The 15,474-nt window shown below is 41.2% G+C and overlaps 1 protein-coding gene across 5 annotated transcripts in view; it reads right to left on the bottom strand.

Annotated features, from left to right (window-relative positions):
• Positions 1 to 15,474, bottom strand: part of LOC124553653 (serine/threonine-protein kinase OSR1) — a 549,990-nt gene that overhangs the window by 47,896 nt on the left and 486,620 nt on the right. For all 5 annotated transcript variants that reach the window (XM_047127534.1, XM_047127532.1, XM_047127536.1 and 2 more), the window contains 2 exons: positions 14,105 to 14,238; positions 1,723 to 1,837 (listed from right to left, as the gene is read on the bottom strand). In XM_047127534.1, the coding sequence (XP_046983490.1) occupies positions 1,723 to 1,837; positions 14,105 to 14,238 (249 nt within the window). The remainder of the gene's footprint in view (positions 1 to 1,722; positions 1,838 to 14,104; positions 14,239 to 15,474) is intronic.

Here is a 15,474-nt window from a genome sequence, read left to right as displayed (position 1 = left end):
TCGACCGTACATCGGAAAGTACCTCCGACATCATCCTGCATCTGCATTGCCACCATATTGCAACAATGTTGACAACACTGTGGTCACACATCAGTGTATAGACTGCACGAACACACCTTTATGGAAGTTGTTATAAAAGTACTGGAGTACACATTCTCATACAGAATACTACTGAAACCATTTTTGATAGAGTACCGTATTTACTCGAATCTAAGCCGCACCTGAAATTTGAGACTCGAAATCGACGGAAAAAAATTTTCCCGAATCTAAGCCGCACCTGAAATTTGAGACTCTAAATTCGAGGTGAGAGAAGTTTTAGGCCGCACCTCCACATCGAAACAAAGTTGGTCCACAGTAATATGAGAAACAATTTAGGTCAAATGAATGATGATACAGCTACAGTAGTTTGGTTCGAGTCGTAAGCTTAGCAGTTAAGCTTTACCAGGTAGCCATTGCTATGCGTCATTCGCTCCGTCCCTATTCATACGGGTACCCTTCCTTTTTCACGTGCTTCATCTGGTTTGAATTGATTGCTTATTTTTCTTTGATCAGATAAGTGCCATTCTCTTTGTTATAGGTGTTTACGTCACTCCAAGCTGAAAATGCATTACTGTACTGTGTCATGCATTGTTTGTCGTATTCTGATATTGAGTGTTTACGACCTGTTGCCGCTCGCGGCATGGCTCTCATTAGCGAAACAATGGTGTTACTTACACTGCTGCTTTCTTTGATAATGATCAACAAGAACCAAATAATAGACTGCGTATGATAGAAGATGTTCTGAACAAGAGTTTAGTGAAAATTTTTCTTTGTTTGAAAATCTTTGCAGGCGCCTCTTTAGTACATTTCATTCTGCACAGAAATTAGTCATCTTAGATTTAAAAATCTAGTCAGTTGCCATGCTTCATTTCTAACTGTATCACTATTAGGCATAAGAATAACACGAATATAAACATGACGTAATATGTATATTCTTCCGCGTTTGCTGTTGTCTCACTCTAGTTTCATATTTTATTAGGCAGACAGGATTTAAATGAGATAGCAGCAAACACAAAGGAATACATGGCAAAATATTTATATTTGGATTATTCTTATGGTGAAGAGAATACTGCATGTGATTCACAATTCATAGAAGTTCCTATTAGCAACCGTCTCTTCTCACAGGTGGGAAAAAATTCAGAACATAGAATTGGCCATATTGACAAACATCCCAAACAGTCTTGCCAGTCGGATTTTCGTAGTACATTGAAATGTTGCTACATTCGAAGATGAACAATACGGAATTTGCATTTACTTCGTTGGATAACGTATGAAAATGCAGTGGTCGAAACTCTGGACGGAGAAAATAAGCTCGTCTTCCTCCTTTTTTTTAAATTTATTTACTGACTCAGAGTTTTTGGCGCCAGTATTTATTTTTGTGCCTGCAAAGCGTGCCTGTGTAGCGCTACATATATTCGACGGCAGAAGTTAGTCGTGGCGGCACCTACCAACATTTTTCAGAACTTCCGCTTACTTTGCACTCGATTCTAAGCCGCAGGCGGTTTTTTGGATTACAAAAACCGGAAAAAAAGTGCGGCTTAGATTCGAGTAAATACGGTAGTTCAGATCTTAGTCACAAAACACGATCATAGAAATAAATTTGTGGTATTTAAGCCCTGCTCTTCACAGTGTTTACCCTATACCGAGAACTAGAAAAGCGTTTACGTTTGCCGCTAGCCTTACCTTCTGCACCCTCGTCTCCAGGCTGGGACCGATAGCAACCAAAGTGGACTGCAAATATTTCCTGTCCTTGGCCTTTTTGAAGAATGGGTGCTTCAGCAGCTCACTCGCTGTTGGTCTATAAGAAAAGAGGACAACATTACAATCTCCTCAATACAGTGTGTGTATTACTCCTCTACTGTACTATAAACAAGAGTCGGGGACAATGCACTGAGTAGAAAAGTTGGATTGCAAAGGGTTAACACATTCAAGACTGGCCTCAGTTACCCTGGATGGGGCACCTGAACTGCTGTTTTAAACCATTTTTGAAAAATCATAGCTTTGTAACTGAAGGCAATAAATTTGTGTGATATTTCTTTGAAACTATGAACCCCGGTTTTCCCTATTTTTAAAAATCTCATTACAGAAGATCAAAACTAGCAGATATACAACATGTTTTACCGAGTCCAGTTTTTACTCTGAAAAAACTTGCACGCGGTGTTCGTACACATAATTTGCCCGAGTGAGGTACATTGCGCACGTGCCAAAGGCTATACAGAGAGTTCATAGAGATTGTGCAACACCCCGGAAATTTTAATACGAAGGAGGAGGGGGTGAAACTGAATGAAATTTGGATTCCGGTGCTGAAGATGTGTACCAATCTTCCACCACGGGACGACAGTAACAGCGAACGACTGCAGTTGACAACAACCAATTGTGCTCGCGTATTCAAAACACGTGACGTCACGCCACTGCGCAGACGAGGAATTTCGCTGTAGTCAGTAGTGAGCCAGGACGTGAATCTGATGTACAATAAAGCTACGATCCCCCTCTAAAATGTCCCCCGCAGATGGGAACGAAAAGTCAGGTTTTGAAGTGAAATCCCTAAGACACGGCATAACAGCCCAGAATATTTTATTAACTGTGGTTTCTCTGAAAGTTACAAATGCTTAACAAGCCAGGTAAAAATAAATCTCTGCATTTTTGGCGGAACTCTTTTTAGATACTAACCAAAGAAGAGGTGAAAGATCTTTTTCAATGTCACCATGCAAGTGTGGATGTGGAAGGGCCCCACTTAATATTTACAAAAAATGTGAGCATAGGCTTCAGTTTATAATGGCACCTCCCTCTCCAGTGCTCGTCATTTCCCCTGCAGTGCTCGTCTGCAACCTCCACCACTCCCCACCCATGCCCTGCTGATTGCACATCTACCAGCTATGTTATTCTGCAGCAACTATACTGGCATATTCCTTAATGGTTTTATTACACGTTTATCTATTTATTTCCAAGACTTACTTTCCTGCAAGGACTTTCTGAACTTCTATCCCCATTTTGTTTTTCTTTTCTTCCAGGCACAATCGAGACATTATAAAGCACTTTCTGTAAGGGAAATTGACGAGATTTTGAAAGACCCCCAACTCCAAGGCTGCTTCTGGTGATCAGGGTGAAATTAATGAGACCACAGACACTGTCGAGCTACCTACAGATCTCGTAGACGACACATTCGACTGTGACGATATTGACGAAAATGTATTGGAAGACATTCTTCTGGCTGATGTGCCAGGTACCTTGGAAGTTCATTATAATGAAGAATGGAAGGACGAGGAAATTGCGAGCCACTGTAAGAAGAAAATCAAAGTTGATATCAGTTCAAACTGGACAAAAGAAGACGCAGCTTACACTGTTAGCCAGTGAAAGGGTCTGATATGCCACTCAGAAGAAAATTTAGCCTTGATTTATCCAACGAACACACAAAAGAGGGGTTAGATTTACTGCTCTTCACTGGATACCATGTTTTCCCCACATGAACAGTTATATTGGAATGAAGATGAGGACGTCAATACAAAATGCATACAACAGTGTACAAACTCAACAGATACCTGGAAATCGAGCGCCACCTTCACTTCGATGATTAAGATCTGAACAGAATCGCAGCCGATTAAAGGGATGAACTTTTCAAAGTCTGTACCTTCATGGACTTGCCAAACAAAAATTTCTTACAAGTTTCTTTCTGACAGCCGCAGGACTGATGAGCGAACGGTTTTATATTACCGATGCCATTATCTAAAACAATTCATCTGCGGAAAATCTTCGAGATTCGGGTTCAAAAGGGTGGGCTGTGTGCTGTTCCCAAAGCAGTTAATTTTGTTGTATGTCAGTATATGAAGTAAAATTGAAGGATTGGAGTGACATTACAGTTTTGGGACTTCACAGATCAGTTGCACTGAACATTTCTGTTTTGGAATCTCCTAAACTTCACAAAATCTATTTTGACAACTTTTCCACAAGATTCCATTGGATGAAAGAGCTCTCAGTAACGACTAAGGATGACTGGAACTGCCCAAATGAACTGAATGAATAACTGGCACATAGAAAGTGAGAACACCATGAAAAAAAGAAACAATGGAATGACTATAACTTTGATAAGAACATGGAGATTGTGGCAATAATGTGGAAAGATAAAAATCATGTAAAACTCTCGTCAAAACATGAGACAGTGCACACAGTAAGTCAAGCAAAGAGATGGAGCAAAGCTGAGAATCAAAAAACACAAGTTCCATAGCAAACAACGGCAATATACAATAAGCATATGGGAGGTGTGGACACAATGGACTGGAATGCGCATAAGTACCGTCTGAGAAACACTACTTTCCGTTGTTCACCAGTGCAACAGATGTACCGCTAGTCAATCCCCACATCTAGCTGCCTCACAAATTAAAATATTCCGCTGCTCCATTTCAGAAGGGTGGGGGCAAGTGTGTATTTTGTTTCGATCGTCTGCTTCTTCTGAACCAAGAAGGGCAGGATGTCTTCCATATCCTGAGGCAGCCATTTCACATGTCCCAGTTGAACTCAGGACTTCTGGAATCGGACATGTGATTGAACCCACGACATTGGGGAAACAAAGAAAAAAATACAAGGAAGCAGTGCTTTGTGTGTATTGTGGGAATCCACACTGAATTCTTTGTTGCCTGGCACAAAAAAAATTAAAGAAAATGTGAAAAGAGTGGCATAGGTTATGAACTCCATTTGGTGATGGACTAAAATAAGTAAAAACCCGAATTAACAAACCCACTTTTATGGAATACTTCTGTCGGTCCACGTGAAACTCCCCTAAGAACAATGTTATTCTCCGCCGCTTTTAACAAATTGGGCTTTAAGAAAAAGTCTGCTCTTTCAGGGATAAATTTATTTCAGTTTTACACTGGCTGTACTTCAAGTCGTGTGATGGCAGTATATGATAATCGATTCTTTCAGCCAATGCTTATCTAGATAAAATTCCATTGTAGCGACACCGGAGAAAACAAACAAATCTGAAAACAATTTTTGTCCTGTCTACCATGCGATTCTGGTTACACGATCTGACATCACAGTCACACGAAACATGAACCATGAAGTGTTGTCTTTGCTGTAGTCGAATTTAAAAGTTTTACAGTTTTATGGAATTCTGGCATGTGAATGTAGAAAGTTTACGAATGAGCAAAAGCTGACAATCATCCAAGACGGAGACGAAAATCTTAACATAAAACTTTCAGAGACAGCGAAAAACTACGGTTTGGCACAGTCTTCAATGCACAACATTCTCAAAAACAAGGAAGCGTTGTTAAAAGACAAAGCTTGTGATTCCTCTGGCTGCAAAAGAAAAACATCCACACGTCAATGTTCAGTGATATGGAATCTATGATTTCAAAATGGTTTAAAGGAATGTGAAGAGGCACCATTCCTATAAGCAGAACAATTTGCAACAGAAAGCTCGAGAAATCTTTCTGAAGATCGGCATCATAAATGTCAGTGCATCAAACGGATGGTTAGACTGTTTCAGGAAACGTCACAATCTTTCGTTTCACAGTGGAATTGGAGAGAGTGAGGCTGTGGATGTAGAAAGAGGTAACCACCGTAAGAACACTACACTGCTGCGATTAATACAGTGTTACGAGCCTAGAAACATTTTTAACACAGATGAAACAGGCATGTTTTACAATTTATTTCCTGCAAAAAACTTATTCTGTTAAGGGAGAAAAATGCCACGGAGGTACGAAAAGTAATGAAAGAATTACTGCACCATTGTTAACTGTGACGGGACCGAAAAGTTACCGCCACAGTATATATGAAAATTTAAAACTCCCAGGTGTTTTTAAAACATTAAGACACTACCTTGTAGTTATGAGTATGACAGAAAGGCCTGATGACATCCAGAAAACTTTACAAGCTTTCTCAAGTGTTTAGATGACAAAATGGGTGGAGCAGCTAGGAAAATATTACTTACAATTGACCGATACCTTGCACATCCACAGGAAACATCATTTCTGAGAAATAGTAACGTCATGTTTCTTCCATCAAACTGTACACCTCGTCTGCAGCCTTTGGACTGGGGCATAATACACTGTTTCGAGGGTGGACGTCATCCACAAATCAATTACATTCCTTGAGATGAAGGAAGTGATGAGACTTGACGTTTTATAGGCCATGCATGTTTGTTTCTGCACAGAATCATGTAATACAACAGACTGTGTTACTGTTTTGCAAAGGCTGGTTGTAGTATGTTGGCTGCTGAAGAAAATGACACAGTTCCTGAAGAAGAATTGAGTAGAATCATAGATGATCCTGAAAATGTGACATTCCAGGACTGTTTTTGTGATGACTTAAGTTTTTACTTCTATGCCTGAGATTAAGGAGTGAGATGCCTGAAATTCTAATAAAAGAACAGTGTGACGTAGGAAGTGGTGGTGGCAATGATTACGAAGAAGAGGAGGTGGGGGGGGGGGGGGGGGGGGAGGGAGGCTGCTGTATGCTGTAAAAGGGCCATTTACGGTCTCCAACTACTTTTCATCGTTTGATGGAGATGAGTCAATTATAAGAAACAACAACCAACTGGAATATACTGGAAGCAGAGACCAAACAACTCCTCTTGATTTTTTTAAAAAGTAAAGAATGCACACTGAATGCAAAGTGAGATCTGTGTGTGTGGTGCATTTAAATTTGTAGCAGATTATTGCTAAGTTTGTGATTAAATAGGTCTTACATCACCTAAAGCTGCTTGAATTATGATTCTGGGTAACACCTTCCGTGTGCCTAGGCAAAACCCCCACTTAAGAAAAACCCCTATTTAAGGAAAATGGGTCCCCAGTGGTTCATTACAAATGGGATTTACTGTTTAACATTTATTTCAAGGTTATTTCTTTGTTTTTCCAATCTCTATTTCCAAAAGGCAATCCAGAAATATGTGTAGACTGAAGACAAACATTTCGCAGTTAATGGACTGAGATGTGCCGAGTTCTCATACCGGGGTTTGTAGGACTAGGTGATGGAAGCAACTCCCCACAAAAGCTGTTAAATCATTATTTATAAGAATTGGTTCCGATTTCGAGAAGTGTCAGTAAAGCTGGGGATAATTTCTAACGGACAAGGCAAACATGTAAATTTGGAACACATGAAAATAGCTCGTGACTGAGTAAGTAAAACTAGTGATACAGAAAGGGTCAGATAATTCCAAGCAATTTTGTGAAGTGGCTCAAAGCATATTACAACAGAAATACCTTTTATTGTGTATAATTTAGGTTGGGATGAACAGAAGAGTTGTCACTTGAAGCAACCGTTTTGGAAGTGATCTCCAATTTATGAAAAGTGCAATGGGTTGAATAGTTATACCACAAATTTTCACAAAACTCTAGTCTTAGAGATTTAAAGAAACTGTAGACAATGAAGACTGTGCAATCATTGTGCAACGACCATCATATATCCTGTACAGATAACGAAAATAATATATAAGAAATTAGGGCACTTACAGAGAGATGCAGATGGATTTCCCCATCTTGCTTAATAGAAGGCATGTCTGAAATTATTCGGTTTAATGGTCTCAGAAAACAAAGGAAATGAGAGTTACAAACAAAACACCTTTCATGGCCTTCAAAGCAATCACCATTAGCCACAACACACAAGTGGTATCAGTTGTAAGGCTGTTCAACACCCTTCCTATTCTACAGATTTGCCCACAGTAGACTTCATTTTGTTTCCCCTCCCTTAAATAAGGCATGAAAGGTGTATGCTCTACAGACATAGCCTATATCTAACAATGTACAACAACAGCACTTCGAGCAATTACACAATAAGTGTTTGCTGACAATTTCCAACAGCTTTACAACTGATTTCAGAAGTGTGATGTGACTGATGGTGATTACTTTGATAGCGAGTAAAGGTATTTTATTTGAAACTTTTGTTTCCTTTATTTTCTGAGATGATTCACCAAAATTTTCAGGTTTGGCTTGTATGTGACTGGAATAAGGCAGAGGATTGTTAATATCAGGAAGAGTACTTTCTGCATTGCACCATACAGTGACTGAGTATGTACCTGATATTTTTTCCAAATTCATCATTAAAAAATGCAGAGTTTTATTACACTCGCATATTAAACTATTGTTGCCAAATTCAACATTTTTATGCTCTGCAATAGATTAATATTAGTAAACCTCTGATTCCTTGAAGAACTGAATTCTTTAGTATAAAACAGCTTCAAATGTCTGATTACATTACAAATGAATTAATGTGTTGAATATTTGTCTTCAAAAATGGGGAGAAGTTTAGGAAACATTTCAAATTATGCTTAAAGTTTGTTGGAAGTGGTGAATTGTCTCACTATGTAACACATATATAAAAGTGGGTCATTTGCACTCCATTTTAGGCAAAAACAAGTTTTTCATGCATCTAAGTGTTTCGGGTGTCATGTCTCCTGAACTTCATATCACATGATTATATCATTTTGGAGGCTCATTTAGTGATTTAGTGGTACACCATATTTACCCGAGTATAAGAGGACCCTAATATAAGATGACCTTTTTTTTAAGATGGCCCTTGTGAAAAATTTATTTTTAACATATTCTTACTAATCAAAATTACACACTGGTTTACAGACATTTAGTATCTGCCCAAAACATTAGCATTACACCTATTTCAAAATTAGGCCTTTTACTGATTATCTACATTTTGATAATACAAGAAAAATAAAAGACATGGTTACATTAATTTTCATCTTTACTACCTTTTCTGCATACTACGCCTGTCATATGTGGTATCACTACCAGCATCATCATCCTCATAGCACAATTGTGGAATTCATATCTTCACTGTCACAAATATTCGCCATTTCTTCTGAATACGTTGCAATACCTGAGGTTGTAGTTAAGATGGAACCAGAGAACGCAGCTGTTTTTTACTGAATACATATTGGATTTTCTTCTATGCTGACGTGAGAATGTTACAATGTCTCACTTCCAAACATATCATCCGCCCAGCACTTTCCCACTGGCTGCAGAGAACGAGCAGCCGACCCACACCCTTTCTTTCCCAGCATACGTCACAGTGAGCACTGTCAACATTGTTGCAGGAAACATGTAAGTATGTCACAGGCCTTTCTAGACTTTTACCATCTCCTGCGGAAATGTATACCCTAGTTGTGTGTTTGTATAGACTTCAAAATTGGACAAACAGGCAAATTGCAGTTTAAACATGATAGACGTACGTAAGAAGCCAAAGTACACAGTATAGTTTCCCACAGTTGGTGACATGACGTAATTTGGTGCCTGCTCACTATTCCTCCGCCCACAATCGCCATATTGTATTCACCCGATTCAAAGCCACACCTGGAAAATGGTACTCAAAATTCAATAAAAAAGTAAGGAACCTGAATGTAAGCCAAACCCAAAAAATGACTCTAAATTTGGAGGGAAGTGGGGGCGCCGTGCTGCCCACATGCGACTTCAGCTCTGCACATGCATATGTGCATGAGCCTGTTTACGACTGCTCAAATGCAACTAATGTAAATAGTTGTGATGTCACGCTCAGCAGAAGCAGTTTGTTGCTATGAAGTCTTGCACAGTCTTCGTCACAAGGCCTTTGATACATCGTGCTGTTGGAAGACGCTTGTGTTACACTGTGTTTTGTTGTTGTAAATGGTGCATTTTCCTTGTAACTTCAGTTTTATTTTGGTGGTGGTGTCTCATTTCTGTACTATTCAGCTGTAGTGGGATATATTAATATTCTTTGTTAGAATACCAGTTCTAACCACCAGTCAAAATAACAAAATTTAACTGAAAACTGAAACAATGAAAAATTTCCGGCATTCTAAAATTCTCTGGCTTTTCCCAGTTTTCTGCCAGACGAAAAAATTACCGGCTTTTTCCCAGATGTCCCAGGGCATAAACACCCAGTGTTCAACACAGCCAATGAGGGGGGCAGCAGGTAGACATGTTTGGAAGCAAGATAGTAGGAATATTGTCTCGTGTCGATATACGTGCACAATTCACTATATATTCAGAAAAAGCTGTGTTCCCAGGTGCCACTGTAACCACAACACTGAAAATCACAGTATATTCGGAAGAAACAGCCAAATACCAAACCAAAATCAAGTTCTGTCAACGCCTGTTTCGTTTGCAGCAATTTAAGCTGTGCTATTAGGTCCCACTACTTCAGCAATTGTGACTGGCTTATATAGTAAGCAAAAAAGATGATGATAAACTATTTCTTTTTAATTATTATATTTCTCCTTGTATTACCAAAATATAGACAATCAACAAATGGCATAAGTTTAGAGTGGGTACAATGTTAATATTTTAAGGCATATAGTTTATATCATTAAAATGGTATGTAATTTTGCTCAGTCAGAATATGTTTAAAAAAATTCTCTAGGAGCCTCTTATAAACAATGGGATCATCTTACACTAGGGTATGTAGATTAAGTGTCCCTCCTCCAATCTAAATGAAAGCTTGTATGCTGTCAAACACTCTACAAAATGGAATAATTCAGCATAGTTTTCATGGACTAGCAGACAATTTTATTCTGAAAACAATTTCAGCAACATATTTTCAACTGGCTCTGCAATACCATGCTACTCACCTTATTCTGAATGACTACTGCCAATTTGTAGTGGACTGTGCACAGTTTTGAAACTTCCTGACAGATAAAATGGTTTGAAACTTCCTGACAGATAAAACTGTGTGTCTGACCTGAACTCCAAACAGGAACCTGCCAGGAAGTTTCGAAACAGCACACTCTCTACTGCAGAGTGGTCATTCATTCTGGAAACAAACCACCAGGCTGTGTCTAAAACACACTTCCACAATGTCCTTTCTTCTAGGAGTACTAGTCCCTCAAGCTGTGTGGGAGAACTTTCGTTAAGTATAGGAGGTAGAACAAGACATACTGACAGAAGCATAGCTCTAAGAGTACGTTACGAATCTAGTTTGGACGGTCAGTCAGCAGAGCACACCTGTAGCAGGCAAAATTCCACATTCTAATTTCCACCTGGCATGCAGTTTTAATCCACTAGAAGTTTCCAAAATATCTGCAAAATAGGTATCCTATGCACTGACACACTGTTCTTCAACTGTAGGATCGACTTACGCTGTTGCGGACTATTGCTCCCAGCTCTGACGGATAGTACTCGCACAAGACTTGTTGACACACAGCTTAACCGTACTGAGCATATTGTAACTAACACAATCAAACCAACACCTACTTTCTGACTACCCATGTTTAGCTACATACTAGTACCATCTCTGTGGCAAGAAAGAGAACTTATATGGAAGTACAAAAACCTACAGCAAGATGCTCACCTTCCTATCTACTGAAACATTTCAACCGTAACCAAAGCAAGGCTTCACTTTCGTCATCCACCCCTGTGAACTGCAAGCTGGTAAGGGCATTAATAATAATAATAATAATAATAATAATAATAGAGGCAGTCAAATGAAAACCAAACACCTGACACAATGGGACTACGGAATGGTTCCGTTAAAAAGTAACCACCACACACATTGAGACATTTATCCAACTGAGAGACGAGACACCCAGTTCCTGTTTCGCAGAACACAGTAGGCACCTGACAGATTCACAACTCCACCCACTCTTGCACTTCCTCGTCCGACTGGAACCGATGTCCACGTTTGTCTTTCTTCAGGTCACCAAAAGTGTGAAAATCGAATGGTGATAGATCCTGGCTGTACAAAGGATGTTGCAGTGTTTCCCAACCAAACTGCTGAAGTGTACCCATCATCCTGTCGCATGCCAACCTCGTACGAAGGCAGCAAACCGTTAACATTTCCTAACTCCCCGAGCGAAGATACCTCGCTCGCATTAGGGTGGTGTCGACACGAGACGAGTGCAAAGAATAATACTTCACCTCTGAGAGTGGGCCAGGGAAAGACAGAACATCGATGCTTCTAGGGAGCCACACATGGCCCTCAGCAGACTGCAGTAGGCAGAGCAGGTGGACAAGATCTTCATTACGTGACAAAAGAAACGCTACTCCTAATGCAACCACACGTGCCAAGAGCTTTTACGTAGCAGTATTCTACTATAACAAACGCACTGAGCAGAATGAGAACTGCCGACACCTTTGTAATAGCGAGACATATGCAGTAATGAAAAGTGATGTCGGGTAGACATTAGCCACTACTTTGCCCCATAAAAATACACCAGCATTTTAGCTTGTAATGCAGACAGGTCAACAGCACTCTGTTCCCCGATTACAGTAAGGTCGCACTCGGCACAAGCCTCCTCGTAGATTTCTCGCATACTACTGGGCGACGGCAGCCGCTACTGGGAGAGAGGGATACCTCGCCACGATCTCCAAACACAGACTTCAACATTACCGCCTGCCACTGCCGCAAATGTGCGGATTTGGGTGTCTCCCTTATCATCCCGCTCCAGTACGACAGCATTCCTCATACTTTAGCGGACGGACCAGGGGCTATTTAATCGGCAGGCCAGGATCGTCCTCCTACACGGCTACACGACAGAAATAATCACAGTTCAACAGACGAAGAAGAACAGCAATCAGCAGGAGGGACAGAGCATTCGGCACATCCAAAATTGTCGAGTAAGTCCAACACACACCTCCTGTCACTGCCGTGGCATTGCCGTACAGCCAGCAACGAAGCCACCGCGGGTGCAGCCGTCGCAGCAGTTGCCGGCGAGGAACGGACACGCGGCGTCAACTACCTCTAGCAGACCGACTGCTGCTTACGAGGCGGTTCTTCGGCGGACATCGACTGCCAATGTCAACGGCGAGTCGAGCAACTGCTTGTAACTTATGGAAATAAACAACTACTTTTGAATCTTCTTTCACTGCGCCTACCAGTGACAACAGATCAACCGGGGGGGGGGATGTTTTCGTGACAGAATTCCTGGGCGTTTTGACTTCAGGACGCATTGCAGTTTCTGCAAAGTGTCTTCACAGCACTGCATATGAACTGTGGCTCCACACTCGAGGAACTCGACGCGTAGTGAGCCCCTACTTTCAAAGGAGGAGGTCATCGTGACTCGTGTGAACAGCTTCCGATTTTTTTGACGGGGCCATTTGCCCTCAGGCTCGAAAAGGTGGCACCACATTCGGTTCGTGACGATACACGTCTGAAATGCATCCTCTTCCTCGTGGGAGCACAGCAGATGAGTCAGACTTGACACCATTCTATTCCTATTTTGTCCCTCCATTAGCTGACGTGACACCCACTGCGTGCAAATTTTGCAGTAATGCAAGTGGTCTTTGACGACGGCACGCCTACCCAAACACGAATTTCATCTTTCGTGATTCGTCAGTCTCTTCAGATAAGGCCATCAAATCTGGGATCAGGGATAATGGCTCATCGGGCTCGTCCGGCGTGAAGATAGTCTCACGGCAATGTGGGCCCTTCCCAGAATCTCCTGTCACTCGTGCACACACGTTACAGACACGCACTTTTCACCATACAGAGTGGACACGCAATAAGGAATTTCGCATTCTCCAGCACCCTCGGCAACCACAAAACAAACCACACACCTGTGCTCCTCTTTGCTCGCCTCCACGTTTACAGCTGGATGAACGCACTAGACCAGTCCACCAACAAATGTGGTACAACCCAGTAACTGCGTACACTTGTTACGTGGCACAAACTCATTCCCATCACAGCAGTGACAGAATAGAAACTTGACAACCGTGGGGCCACCTGTTCCACAAACTGCGCACAATGGCAGGTGTTTGGTTGTATTTGAATGGCCCTTATCCTGCACACTCACACAAAGCTGCCTAATGCTACGAACGAACAACTTGAGATGCCGTGCATATCGACAGATCCACTCGGCTCAATTGCCAGACGAGATTCTGGCCAATTCTTAACTGAACGGGAACCGTCACAGGCAGGTATTTCAATTCTCTGCTGAAGTGGAAGAAAATAACTTCAAGTTGTGCCTGTGGCACTGAAAAGCAGTTGTAGAGCAGTTGTTTCTAGAGTCCATATTCCACTCTGCAGCAGAATATGTGTGGTCACAACATACCTAATACTGTGGAACAATTTATCAGTTCCGAGTAATTACATGCCAAGTATTCACCCATCGACCCACTGGCCTACACGACTGTCACAATGCAGTACATACCTCTTGGAGGGGTCCTTCTGCAGACAATCGACAATCATCTTGCGGAACGTTTTGCCGTACGCCTTGTACTGGTCCTTCTCTTCTGCCCCCGTGTCCAGTGTCGGCGGATCGTTCTGCAGTGTCAGCATCAGAACCTGCCAAAAGCACACATTAACTAAGAAAACAAACGAACACACACACACACACACACACACACACACACACACACACACACACACACACACAATGTACATGTTCCACTACTTACGACTGTGTGGTCTCATGAGCAATCAATATCCTACTTTTAAAATACAGGAACACTATTAATTATTTACTACACAAGAACCAAACATTGTAGAGATCATACATATGTCATTTAGAAGAGAAATCCTGAAAGTTGTATACCGCCTCAACGTAGTTTAGTAATTTGCCGATAGTCAGCACTAGTCGCAAACATGGCAAGTTCATGTGCGGAGCAAGCTGTCTGTGTATTGGAGTTCAACAGAAACAAGTGTGATACAGCTGTTCAACAGAAAAGTGAACAGGTATAATTGTTGAATCTCGGGTACAAAGTATCCACACAAATGCACTGAATTTGAGTGCGATTCCCCAAAGATAAATGTTTTTAGTGACACCTCATGTCCAAAACTGTACGGGCCATTCTTCTTCGCTGAGAGCACTGTCACTAGATATTCCTACTCGGACATGTTGCAGCGATGGCTGATACCCCAAATGCAATCTGACTGACTGTTCATCTTTCAGCAGGATGGGGGTCCACCCCGTTTCCATCGTGAAGTTCACGGGTACCTGAACACTGAGTTGCCACATCGGTGGATCGGCCGTGTTACAGAATGGGACAGCTGTTTCACGAAATGACCTTACTGATCACCAGATCTCACTCCGTGTGATTTTTCTCTGCGGGGACACCTTAAAGATCTCATGTGTGTACTGCCTCTACCAAGTGATGTAGCAGAGCTCCAGGAGAGAATACAGGAAGTGACTGCCACAGTCGACAATATCGTACTGGGGTGGGTACGGCAAGAATTCGATTACCGTATTGACATCTGCCGGGTCACTCACGGTTCACGTGTTGAATGTTTGTAAAAAAAAACCTTCAGAATTTCTCTTCATAATGCAATATGTATGACATCTGTACAATGTTTAGTTCTTGTGCAATAAATAATTGAAAGTGTTGCCACACTTCATATACACCCTGTATATACACTGCTCTAAAGAACTATGGGAACAAGACTTTGGCCATCTATCATAGTCCACTGAACAATTACTTAGAACTGGTATGCTACCGAATTATATCTTTATCTTTCACAATTCAAGTATACAACCAAATATCATCATTACACGTCCAATCGTTTACATAAAAAGAACCAAAA

The sequence above is a fragment of the Schistocerca americana genome, chromosome 11, assembly GCF_021461395.2.
Source record: "Schistocerca americana isolate TAMUIC-IGC-003095 chromosome 11, iqSchAmer2.1, whole genome shotgun sequence".
Taxonomy (NCBI): Eukaryota; Metazoa; Arthropoda; class Insecta; order Orthoptera; family Acrididae; genus Schistocerca; species Schistocerca americana.
Note: the sequence above shows the minus strand (reverse complement) of the source record. Positions and strands in the feature narration are given on the sequence as shown.